Below are 12,933 nucleotides of genomic sequence, written 5' to 3'. Positions count from 1 at the left end.
GACAGCTGGAAGAGAAGGTGAACAGAGAAGATGCCACCGCTGGAAGAGGGAAACCTACCACCTGACTTGATGCACAGGAGACAAGTCAGCAGTAGGGGCTATAAGAAAGGCTGGGAAGGGTCCACGACTGCTATAAGCCAAGGCAGGGAGCACCCACCTGCTAGACAGAACTTCTCTGTAAAGGTAAACAGTCCTACCTAACAGCATCTGCACAGAGCTCCTGGGTCAGGTTAGACAGTGAGAAACATGCCAGAGCCCTCTCTGTACTACAACCCCACCCTTGCTACCCCCAGAGAGGCTGCCCCAGGGATGGAGGCCAAGCTCCCTCTGGGATAACATCCCATGAGCGTCTCACTATCTCGGGCCCTTCCTGCTTAGGATTCTCCTCATTCTTACTGTTTCAGCAGATAAGTGCGAAAGTAACCACAGCTGCTCTGTTGAGACCATCAGGGTCTGAATCCCCTCTACGTGCTGGGGAGCAATTTAAGAGGTGCCAATTCTGCCCTCACTCCCCATATTAGCACCTAGAGGATGGATGGGAGGAAGTGGCTCCTTCCAGGAATCAGTCAGGATGCACGGGAAGGCCTGAGGGACGTGGGTCAGGAGGAGAAGGCACCTGCTTGGTAGGATCCTGAACAGGAGACAAGAGATGGCAGAAGGAGGCAGCCACTTGATTGGGGGCAGCCAGAGTGCAATCCAAATTGTATCCATAACTCCATATGTTACACAAGATATCAGCCTCCACATAGGCTCTTCCTCTGAAACACCAATCCCACCTGTGAGCACCTCGCATACAACACCCACCTTCCAAGGTCTCTAAGGTTCCTGTTAGCTACGAAGCCCACAGTCACTACCAAGATTGACCAACCATCATTACGTGGCCTGTTCCACAGGCACCAATCCTGCTGTGCATTAACCTACAGATTGATGGCTCCACACCTCAATATAAATCCTCTGAGCCATAAAGTTCCCCCCATTCTCCCCTCTATGCTGTCCCCTCCACACACCCTTTCCTCAGAAAGGCACCCCTAATCCCCCACATGGCTTATTACCAGTTTCCTGTAGCGCTTCGGTCTCCTCTTCAGGGGCACTTGGCAACTTGTACTTGCTCCGTCCCACATCCTTCTGGGATCCCCATGTGGTATTGGGCTGTAGTGGCTCCAGCTGGGAGCTCTGAGATTCCCATAATGCTTCAGGGGTCTCCACCTCCTCTGGGGTCACTTCCTCGACCTTCACACGCACTGTGACCTGAGAAGGAACCACATGGGTCACCGTGGAACTAGGGCCTCAGAATTACGGGGGGAGAGTCATATCTAAAAGGCCCCATTAGCAAAAAGAGGTCCACCCCCAGGGCGAAGGCTCCCGCAGCCCCTACCAAGGTCAATAGGACTTGGAGGGTCTTCCACACCGAAGCACAGGCATACATGTGGGCAGGCTCACCCCCAAAGTGATGAGACAAAGAGGCTGACCAAGAGGAGCCCTGCCAGTCAGGGTCAGTACTTAACACTGCACGGTACTGTACATCCCTGCCACTGGGGACACGACAGACACGCGGCATTCCACAGCCTGCGAGCCTAGGGGGCTTCCAGGCAGCTGTGATCTGCAGAGTGACAGACCCACAGCTGTCCTGAGGGACACCCCAGTGTGCAGGAATTCTCAGCAGTGGACAATTTCCCTCAGCACTGGGCCCTGCGGACACCACCAACAGCTTGGGGGAGGGCCCTAGAGGGAGGTACCACACCCCTTCCTCCAGGGGGTACAATGGGGGAAGAAATTCTGGGTTCTGTCCAAGTGGGAGCCCTGCACCCTCGACCTCTCTACCAGGGTCTGATTACAGCGTGCTTATATGCTGATCGCTAATTGGCATTTAGATGTCATTAGCATATGGCAAGTGCATATGGTGATGTGTACTTAGTGGCCAAGTCCGCTCCGTCCTGAGCCCCCCATGCCCTCCTGGGCATTCCAGCAACTTGGGCACAGTTGACACCAACTTTGACAATTCCCTGGACACAAAACGGTCCGTTGAACCTTTGTCTGGACAAAGCTGGGTACCTGCCCTTAGGCTTCAGATGGGGTCATTTATTGTGATTAGAAACTGCCCCTTCCCTGGCTCACATGCCAAGTGAGCAGCATCTAGCCCTGAGCAAGAAATGCTTCTGTAATAACACATTTTAAATCTGTGACCAGTTCTGCTTGCAGTGCGTTACTGAGGCATCTCTATCAGGTCAAGTGCTGAGGAGAAGGTCGTGCTGTCACCCTCATCCCCAAGAAGGGCTCCTGAAGGGTACTGAGTGACTTTGCATACTAAAGAGCCAGTGCCATCTACAAACCAGAGAACACCAGGATCTGCAGAGCAGAGTGTTGCAGAGCAGGGAGCTCTGGAAATCCCTGTGGGAACGCAGTTGAGCCCTGAGCCCCAGACAGCCCAGACCCCAGTGCTGAGAGCAGGATTACACAGAACAAGCCCCACTCACGTCCTGCCTTGAGAATTCCTGTGATCACCCAGCACCCAAACCTGCCCTGTCAAATTCCCTGCAGAGCCCAAAGGAGGCAGGCTCCTGAACATTCCCCTGAACCTGCTCTCACCTGCTGCTCCCACACTCCAGCCTCTCGCTGTCCCAGCTGGAAATCCTCTGCCAAAGACACGGCCTGGGCGCAGGTCTCCGGGTGACGTACCCAGACCCAGCTCTGGATTTCCTCGGGTAGGATGGTCAGGAACTGCTCTAGGATCAGCAGCTCCATGATCTGCTCCTTGGTGCGGATCTCCGGCTTCAGCCATCGATGGGAGAGTTCCCGCAGGCGGCTGCAGACCTCTTGGGGCCCTTTGGCCTCCTGGTAGCGGAACTGCCTGAAGTGAAGGCGCTGCATCTCCGTGCTGATGTTGCAGCCTCGCAGGATGGCTGCCTTCACCTTCCCATAGTCTCGGGCGTCTCTGGCATCCAGGCTGCTAATGGCCTGTTGGGCTTTTCCAGTGAGGGAGGGCAGGAGTCGGGTCACCCACTCTCTTCTGGGCCAGTGGCAGGCTTCAGCCACTCGCTCGAAGGAAGCCAGATAGACCTCGATGTCATCCTCTGGCGTGAGCTCCGGCAGTTGAGGGTTTCCCAAGGCAGGGTCTGGAGCTGACACAATTTCAGGAGAGGCCTGTCGGGCTTGCAGCACCTGCCGTCGCTGGGACATCCCTTCTTGTGGCTCTGTCTTGACCTGATGTAGTCTAATCCGGGACCATCTGGGAGTTACTGAGATGGGGGGTGCCACCACGGGATCTTTTGCAGCCCGCTCGGATTCCTTCCCCAGTCCTGGTTCCATGGGATCTCGCTTTTCCATTTTCTCTTTAGTGGGCCCCACCTGCTGCAGCAAAGCCTGGACCTGGAGGTGCAGGGGCTGTTGGCCCGCCTGCTCTGCGACCGCTCTCTGTTTTGGGGTTCGGCCTTTTCCCAGCTAAGGTCTAGGCTCCAGTTCTCAAACCTGCTTCCCTCCTTCGTGCCCCTCTTGGAAACACTGGGGAACCTGCAACAAAACAGTTCATATGGATTTTCCTGTGTGACGGGAGAGCGTGACCCACAATACACAAAAGGTAAAAGAGACCTTGCCTCAACTTCCCCAAACACCCGCTGGCCTGTCCCCCCAGCCCCGCCCCACTCCCCGACCCTCGCCTACCCCCGCTTTCCGCAGGACCTGGGCATGCAGGACCTCGGGCACAAAGGAACGCGGCGGCTCCTTTCCCAGCCGGCCTGGAGACAGGAACTCCCCCCGGCCAGCGCAGGGTTAATCCCCCCTCTGCGCGGCCACGACTGGCCACCAGCGCTGTCAGTCAGCCGCAGAGGCCGGCTTAACCCTTCCCGGCGCTGCCTCCGCCGCTTCCCAGCTCGCCCCACGGCCGGAGCTGGCGTCTGCCCGGCGCTGCGAGCGGGGAGGGCGGAGCCGGGCTGCCCGGCCCGGCCCGGCCCGGCCCGGCCCGGGGGAATCCGGGTGGGAGAGTGGGGCGGTGCCTGGCCGGGGTCCGGCCCTCGGCACCAGGCGCACGGGCTCTGCCAGGGGCCGGGCTCGGGCGGCTGCTCCTGGATGGGATTTGCCGTCCCCGCCCCGCTCTGGGACTCGTGTGAACGCTGCTCTAACAGGCTGCGGGGAGGAAACCAGGCGCTGGTCTGAGACCTGTCGCTGAAGCCCTTTCCCCCATTCTGTGCTCCTTGCAGGGGGGCGGGCATAACAGGAAAGGGGGGGGGGGGTCATCACAGCCTCGCGATGTCAGGCTGGAAGGGCCTTCCAGAGGTCATCTAGTCCAGCTCCCCCACCTCCGAGGCAGGGCCCAGCGCCCCTCCATCCTTCCCTGCAGGGCTTTGTCTAAGGGGGCTGCTGAGGACAAAATGAACCAAGGAACATAAGGCTGTTCCGAGAAGAAAGGCTTTCATTGCCAAGCCACTAATGCTAGGTGCCTGGGCAACAAACAGGGAATTGGAACGGCTCATGTGTGAGCCTACATTGTCTGGTTGGTGTTCCTGACACCTGGTGGGACGATTCCCAGGCCTGGAGTGCTGAATCCATGGGTACAACCTGTCTAGGAAGGATGGAGTGGGAGGGGCAGTCTATATCCAAAATGGGATTGCCTGTTTCTGAATCATTGATAATGCGAAAAAAATTATCTTGAATGCTTATGGATCAATGTCGTAGCAGGTAACACAAGATGTGTGTTAGCTGATATCTGCTACAGCCTCTCTAATCACACTAGTGCAGGGATTTCCCTACATTCCTCTGGGGGGGGGTGTGTACACTCCCCCTGAATTTCCCCAACACCCCCCCCCCCCAAGTTGTGTGAACTAGTTACATGCAGGGTTGCCAATTTAGTGATTGTTTGGAAATTTGCATTGAAATTGAAACATTAATACACACTTTAAAAGGATATACAGTGTATGATAAAATGTGTATCTGAAAAAGTATAATAGATTTGAAAAGTATGAACATAGACTAGCTTCCTTATACAGCTGTTGTTTTTTAGGACAATGTCAGTGCATTCATTTCGGTGATGTTGGCCAACCTAATAATTTCAAATGATGATTTGTAAGCAAAGTCTAAATGAGCTCTCCCTGACAGCTAGTGATGAGTTAGGGGCTGGGGGGAAAGGCTTCAGGACCAGATTGTATTTACATTCACACCTAATCTACCTAGGTATCCAGCAAATAGAGCTGTGTTACCCAAGTGATTAGATTTTGGCTTGGGTTGGGTTACAAATCACTTGAATGGGGTGGGGGGGGTAATGAAATGTTGTTCTTATTGTCTGAGTAAAGGGCATTAGAACTGTACTTAGCCTGTGCTGATTGAGGGCATCAAGGAGAGAGGGTGGGGACAGGTGTTTTGCTTGATGGTCTGCCTGAGTCACAAGTACTATTTGACCTGCCCCTCTCCACTGTTTAAAGACAGATCTGAGTAGGCTCCATAGAGAGTCTTTTGTTTTGTTAAGTGACCACTACAGCTGAAATCACTGATAATCAGGTCTAAGTGCTTAGACTTGCTGTGGGACAGTGTTTCTGTGGAAGAGATGGCCCAGTCTGCACTAGCAGTGAGGTTCCCCCACTGAGAGCTCAGCTGAAATCACTGAGAGCTGGGTGGAACCTCAAGAGACCAACTCGCGGAGGTCACAGTGGCAGGTGGCAGCAGAAGGTGATGGCGCAGGACCATTGGCAATAGAGAGATGGAGTGAACGGTGGCACAATGAACAACAGTGGCCAGAGTGAACAGTGAGCAGCTGGAGGAATGAGCAAGGTGCCTTTTTGCCCCCTGTAGGAGGTGAACTCATGTGAAGGCACAAGGTTCTGAAGATTCAGAGCAGGCTGCACATCGGGGACAGGAGGACGGTGAAGAAATTTGGCATCATGTGACCTCCAGAAGAAAAAAGGGGAACGTCCATGTATCAGCAACGCCGGTACAGGTAAGTAACCGTTTTCATGTTCTCTCCACAGGTACTAATGCGGAGAGTGGACCAGATGATACATCTGAGGGAAGGGAGCAGAAGGAGACTCCACCGATCGGAAGGCATGAGATGCACTGTCCTAAGGTTGGGGGTTCCACGACCACCGCTCCCAAGAGAAGGAGGCGGGTAGTGGTGGTCGGGGACTCTCTCCCCAGGGGGACTGAGTCATCTATCTGCCGCCCCGACCGGGAAAACTGAGAAGTCTGCTGCTTGCCAGGAGCTAAGATTCGCTATGTGACGGAGAGACTGCCGAGACTCATCAAGCCCTCGGATCGCTACCCCTTCCTGCTTCTCCATGTGGGCACCAATGATACTGCCAAGAATGACCTTGAGCGGATCACTGCAGACCAGGTGGCTCTGGGAAGAAGGATAAAGGAGTTTGAGGCGCAACTGGTGTTCTCGTCCATCCTCCCCTTGGAAGGAAAAGGCCTGGGTAGAGACCGTCGAATCGTGGAAGTCAACGAATGGCTACGCAGGTGGTGTCGGAGAGAAGGCTTTGCATTCTTTGACCATGGGATGGTGTTCCAAGAAGGAGGAGTGCTAGGCAGAGATGGGCTCCACCAACGAAGAGAGGGAAGAGCATCTTCTCAAGCAGGCTGGCTAACCGAGTGAGGAGGGCTTTAAACTAGGTTCACTGGGGGAAGGAGACCAAAGCCCTGAGGTAAGTGGGGAAGTGAGATACCGGGAGGAAGCACAAGCAGGAGTGCATGAGAGGGGAGGGCTCCTGCCTCATACTGAGAAAGAGGGGCGATCAGCGGGTTATCTCAAGTGCCTATACACAAATGCACGAAGCCTGGGAAACAAGCAGGGAGAACTGGAAGTCCTGGCAAAGTCAAGGAATTATGATGTGATTGAAATAACAGAGACTTGGTGGGATAACTCACATGACTGGAGTACTGTCATGGATGGATATAAGCTATTCAGGAAGGACAGGCAGGGCAGAAAAGGTGGGAGAGTTGCACTGTATGTCAGAGAGCAGTATGACTGCTCAAAGCTCCGGTATGAAACTGCAGAAAAACCTGAGAGTCTCTGGATTAAGTTTAGAAGTGTGAGCAACAAGGGTGATGTCGTGGTGGGAGTCTACTATAGACCACCGGACCAGGGGTATGAGGTGGACGAGGCTTTCTTCCAGCAACTCGCAGAAGCTACTAGATCGCACGCCCTGGTTGTCATGGGAGACTTCAATCACCCTGATATCTGCTGGGAGAGCAATACAGCGGTGCACAGACCATCCAGGAAGATTTTGGAAAATGTAGGGGACAATTTCCTGGTGCAAGTACTGGAGGAACCAACTAGGGGCAGAGCTCTTCTTGACCTGCTGCTCACAAACCGGGAAGAATTAGTAGGGGAAGCAAAAGTGGATGGGAACCTGGGAGGCAGTGACCATGAGATGGTCGAGTTCAGGATCCTGACACAAGGAAGAAAGGAAAGCAGCAGAATGCGGACCCTGGACTTCAGAAAAGCAGACTTTGACTCCCTCAGGGAGCTGATGGGCAAGATCCCCTGGGAGAATAACATGATGGGGAAAGGAGTCCAGGAGAGCTGGCTGTATTTTAAAGAATCCTTATTGAGGTTACAGGGACAAACCATCCCGATGTGTAGAAAGAATAGTAAATATGACAGGCGACCAGCTTGGCTTCACAGTGAAATCCTTGCTGATCTTAAACTCAAAAAAGAAGCTTACAAGAAGTGGATGATTGGACAAATGACCAGGGAAGAGTATAAAAATATTGCTCGTGCATGCAGGAGTGAAATCAGGAAGGCTAAATCACACCTGGAGTTGCCGCTAGCAAGGGATGTTAAGAGTAACAAGAAGGGTTTCTTCAGGTATGTTAGCAACAAGAAGAAACTCAAGGAAAGTGTGGGCCCCTTACTGAATGAGGGAGGCAACCTAGTGACAGAGGATGTGGAAAAAGCTAATGTACTCAATGCTTTTTTTGCCTCTGTCTTCACGAACAAGGTCAGCTCCCAGACAACTGCACTGGGCAGCACAGCATGGGGAGGAGGTGACCAGCCTTCTGTGGAGAAAGAAGTGGTTCGGGACTATTTAGAAAAGCTGGACATGCACAAGTCCATGGGGCCGGATGCGTTGCATCCGAGAGTGCTAAAGGAGTTGGCGGATGTGATTGCAGAGCCATTGGCCATTATCTTTGAAAACACATGGCGATCAGGGGAGGTCCTGGATGACTGGAAAAAGGCTAATATCGTGCCCATCTTTAAAAAAGGGAAGAAGGAGAATCCTGGGAACTACAAGCCATCCCAGTCCCTGGAAAAATCATGGAGCAGGTCCTCAAGGAATCCATTCTGAAGCACTTTGAGGAGAGGAAAGTGATCAGGAACAGTCAGCATGGATTCACCAAGGGCAAATCATGCCTGACTAATCTAATTGCCTTCTATGATGAGATAACTGGCTCTGTGGATGAAGGGAAAGCAGTGGACGTGTTGTTCCTTGACATTAGCAAAGCTTTTGACACGGTCTCCCACAGTATTCTTGCCAGCAAGTTAAAGAAGTATGGGCTGGATGAATGGACTATAAGGTGGATAGTAAGCTGGCTCAATTGTCGGGCTCAACGGGTAGTGATCAATGGCTCCATGTCTAGTTGGCAGCTGGTATCAAGTGGAGTGCCCCAAGGGTCGGTCCTGGGGCCGGTTTTGTTCAATATCTTCATAAATGATCTGGAGGATGGTGTGGATTGTACCCTCAGCAAGTTTGCAGATGACACTAAACTGGGAGGAGAGGTAAATACGCTGGAGGGTAGGGATAGGATACAGAGGGACCTAGACAAATTGGAGGATTGGGCCAAAAGAAATCTGATGAGGTTCAACAAGTGCAGAGTCCTGCACTTAGGACGGAAGAGTCCAACGCACCGCTACAGACTAGGGACCGAATGGCTCGGCAGCAGTTCTGCAGAAAAGGACCTAGGGGTTACAGTGGACGAGAAGCTGGATATGAGTCAACAATGTGCCCTTGTTGCCAAGAAGGCCAATGGCATTTTGGGATGTATAAGTAGGGGCATTGCCAGCAGATCGAGTGACGTGATCGTTCCCCTCTATTCGACACTGGTGAGTCCTCATCTGGAGAACTGTGTCCAGTTTTGGGCCCCACACTACAAGAAGGATGTGGAAAAATTGGAAAGAGTCCAGCAGAGGGCAACAAAAATGATTGGGGGACTGGAACACATGAGTTCTGAGGAGAGGCTGAGGGAACTGGGGATGTTTAGTCTTCAGAAGAGAAGAATGAGGAGGGATTTGATAGCTGCTTTCAACTACGTGAAAGGGGGTTCCAAAGAGGATGGCTCTAGACTGTTCTCAGCGGTAGCAGATGACAGAACAAGGAGTAATGGTCTCAAGTTGCAGTGGGGGAGATTTAAGTTGGATATTAGGAAAAACTTTTTCACTAGGAGGGTGGTGAAACACTGGAATGTGTTACCTAGGGAGGTGGTGGAATCTCCTTCCTTAGAAGTTTTTAAGGTCAGGCTTGACAAAGCCCTGGCTGGGATGATTTAATTGGGGATCGGTCCTACTTTGAGCAGGGGGTTGGACTAGATGACCTCCTGAGGTCCCTTCCAACCCTGATATTCTATGATTCTGTGAAAGCACCTGTGAATTCTGAGTCTCCACTGACCAAGGACAACATCGGTGTGTGTTAATGAGGCTGTTAAGAATGCTGGAGACACAACGCAGTTCATGCGAACAAACATGGCTGTGGCATCATACTTTCTATTTAAGCAAGAGATACCACACACTACAAACTGGAGGCCAATGTTAAGTGCATTGTCACTTGTTCATCCTGAAGTTGAACACTGGTTCCAAATGAGACCAGCAAATGTTCACTACCGTTCTGCAAGAAGCCAACTGACTGGCTAGAAGCATGTGGTGCAACAGTGAAAGACTCCACAGTTAAAAAAGTGAAGAACTCTCTCACCACATTCAAAAAATGTGCATACATGGCTGATGAATGCACCGATGCAAATGGGCATCAAGTATTAAGTCATTTTGTTCTTTATCTTGATGTCAGTGATCGGCCAGTAGATCCATTTGTAGATGGTCAAGTTATAGAAGACACATCGGCTGACAACCCACGTCTTAGAAGAGTTAAATGCTTGTCATTTGGACCCCAAACAGATGGCTGCTTGTGCATCTGATGGAGCTGCAAACTTCTCTGGAAGACATGGTGGAGTACAAGCTTTGCGCAGAGAAACGTGTAACCCTGATCTCCCCTATACACACTGCAGAGGCCATCTACTTCAACCAATGCTAGTACGAGCTGCAGACTCTTCAAAAGACATTTAAAAAGCTATAAATTTAATATCTTCATTATATTCTTTTTTCAGCAAGAGTCCAAAAAGACTGAGTATCTTGGAAAATATAGAAGATACACTGGGACTGAAATTCAAATTAGTCCAACCTGGGAAAACCCTCTGGTTTTCTCATGAGCAATCCTTGGCTGTTGTCTTAAAATTACTCCAGCTGTTATTACTGGCTTTGGAAAGTATCTACCAAGATGGGATGGATCTAAGTAGTGGGGCTGGTGGATTACTTTTGCTACTACGTTCAGAGAAGACTATTGCCATTCTAAGTCTACTGTTGAAACCACTTGGGTCATTAAACAATGCCATCCAGGCATCTGCTACAATAGTAGTTGATCCAAATGTAGCTTCTATTGCTGGACAAAGATCTATCAGAGAGCTATCCATTGAAAAAGTACTGGAAGAAGCAAAGACTTCAGTCCAGAAGTTGACTAATGAAGACATTTATATTGAATCCTTAAGTGAAGAGGACAAGAAGCGTTTGTTAAGACAAGTGAAAAAGTACACAGACTTGATTCTTAAAAATCTACAACAGCAACTTCTAGATTCTACTCAAGCTCTACGTAGCTTTTACAGATCCCTGTCCTATAAAACACCGACTGTTGACTGGAGTGAGGCACTACCAGCAATGGGGCTGCCATGTGCTCAGGGCAGAATAGAGAATTTGAACACAGAGTAGAATATCGTACGATGAATGAATGAATGAATGAATGAAGATTTGACTTCAACTTCTTTTTTATCCTCACTAGTGGCTCGACCCGGTCTTTGTGCTATGTTTCCTGGGATGAAAGAAGTAGGAATTCATCTCTTTCTACTCCCAGTCACAACAGCTACAGTTGAGCTTTCTTTTGCCTCACTGAATAGAATTTTGTGTTCTGAAAGAAGTCGCCTTCTGCCTGATCATGTGAATGAACTAATGAGCATATCAATTGAAGGACTGGAAGTACCGGACACACGAGAAGCCACCAAAGATGAACACACTGCATTCAAGAAGTTCATTAATAGAGTTGTGCAAAATTATAACAAGAAACCAAGAAGGATATAGAGGTAGTGCTTCATAGAAGGCTTGAGTAGCCAACTTTAATTTGTGTGATGGTTTTAAAACATGAGTTAAATCTAATAAAATAGTCATGAAACATTTTTCAGTTTTTACTATGGTGCCATACAGCCTATCTTCACCCTCACGGTCTCACCCCCTTATTGGCCCTCCCTCCCCCCCCCCGTAAATTTGAATACCCCCCTAATTTCAATTCCTGGGGAAAACACTGCACTAGGGTACTGGATGACTAGCTCCTTATGCTCTATAATAGGGCAGATTGCTCCTTTGAGGGCCTAGAGGTGGGGACAGGGAGCAACCAACTCTGTTATGGAGGGAAGCTGCTCAGGCAGGTGCTGGGAATCAGCTAACCCAACTGAACAGCACCTAGGGCTTGGGTCTGATTCCTAGCTTGAGGCTATAAATGAGGGCCCAGGTCCCTGAGGGAGGCAGGGCCCAGGAGAGAGCTGAGAGTACACTCTCTTGGGGCTGTATTCGAAGGCTCTGGAGGGTGAACCCCCCCCCCCCCCCGAACTGCGGAAGGTCCTGCCCCTTTAGCTACTGGAGGCTAGCTGGCCTCAGCCCCGAGCACAACCATTGCTTTCGTTATTACTCCATGCTTAGTGAAGAATAAACAGAGCCCTGAGGAAAGGGCTACAAATGGAACTGAGTGCGGCTGACCAACCCAGGCTGCTACTCAGAGCCACCAGCTGCCACGCACCAATCTCTAATGTGTAGTAGAGAGAAAAACTGTGATCATGGGGGACTTTAATCTGAGAAACATACAACTGGAAGTCTCATGCTGCCAGTACTAAAACAATCCTGGAATTTCTGAACATTACAGAAGACAATTTCCTAACTCAAAAAGTATTGCATCCAACATGGCGGAATTATATATTAGATCTCATCTTGATAAAGAGGAACTGATCACAGAACTATTAGGTAATGGTAGCTTAGGTACAAGTGGTCATAGTATGGTCACATTTAAAATGTGCATATAGAATATAGTCCAGACCAGTAATTATATATATATAATGCTTTAAAAGAGCCAGTTTCACAAAGCTGAAAACAGTTATGAGCCAAATCAGCTGGGAGGAAGAATTTAATTGGAAAAACTTGAATGATAATTGGGACTTGTTTAAAAACACTTTACTAGATGCCTGAAAAGCCACAATTGAGGAAGAAGGCCATATTGTTTAAAAAAACAACATGATTTACAGGGGAAGTGAAGGCAGCTATAAATAACAAAAAATGATAGATCACAAATAGAAGAAAGAGGAAGCTGATAATAATCAATATAAATCAGAAGCTAGGAACTGTAGAAAATTGATAAGGGAGAAATCTGTGGCTAGCAGAGTTAAGGAAAATAAGGAGATTTTTTAAAGTATAGTAGGAACAAAAAGAATCCTGACAGTGGTATCGGTCCCTCCCCAGATGGAAATGGTAGAAATATCAGTAACAATGCAGAAAAGGCAGAAGTGTTCAACAAATATTTCTGTTCAGTATTTGGAAAAAACAGATGATATAGTCTCATTATAAGGTGATAACTCTCTTTGGATTTGTACAAGTGGAACATCACCAACAGTGCTGCCTAGTGAGCAGGAACGGGTGTGGCAGGTCAC

General features: G+C 50.0%; 1 protein-coding gene across 1 annotated transcript in view; it reads right to left on the bottom strand.

Moving 5' to 3' along the window:
- Window positions 1-12,933, bottom strand: part of LOC144279312 (uncharacterized) — a 64,049-nt gene that overhangs the window by 18,373 nt on the left and 32,743 nt on the right. Inside the window, 3 exon segments of the mRNA XM_077840785.1 lie at window positions 1,053-1,248; window positions 2,587-3,428; window positions 3,800-4,119. Coding sequence (XP_077696911.1) covers window positions 1,053-1,248; window positions 2,587-3,428; window positions 3,800-4,119 — 1,358 coding nt within the window.

This window comes from Eretmochelys imbricata, chromosome 23 (assembly GCF_965152235.1).
Source record: "Eretmochelys imbricata isolate rEreImb1 chromosome 23, rEreImb1.hap1, whole genome shotgun sequence".
Lineage (NCBI taxonomy): Eukaryota > Metazoa > Chordata > Testudines > Cheloniidae > Eretmochelys > Eretmochelys imbricata.
Note: the sequence above shows the minus strand (reverse complement) of the source record. Positions and strands in the feature narration are given on the sequence as shown.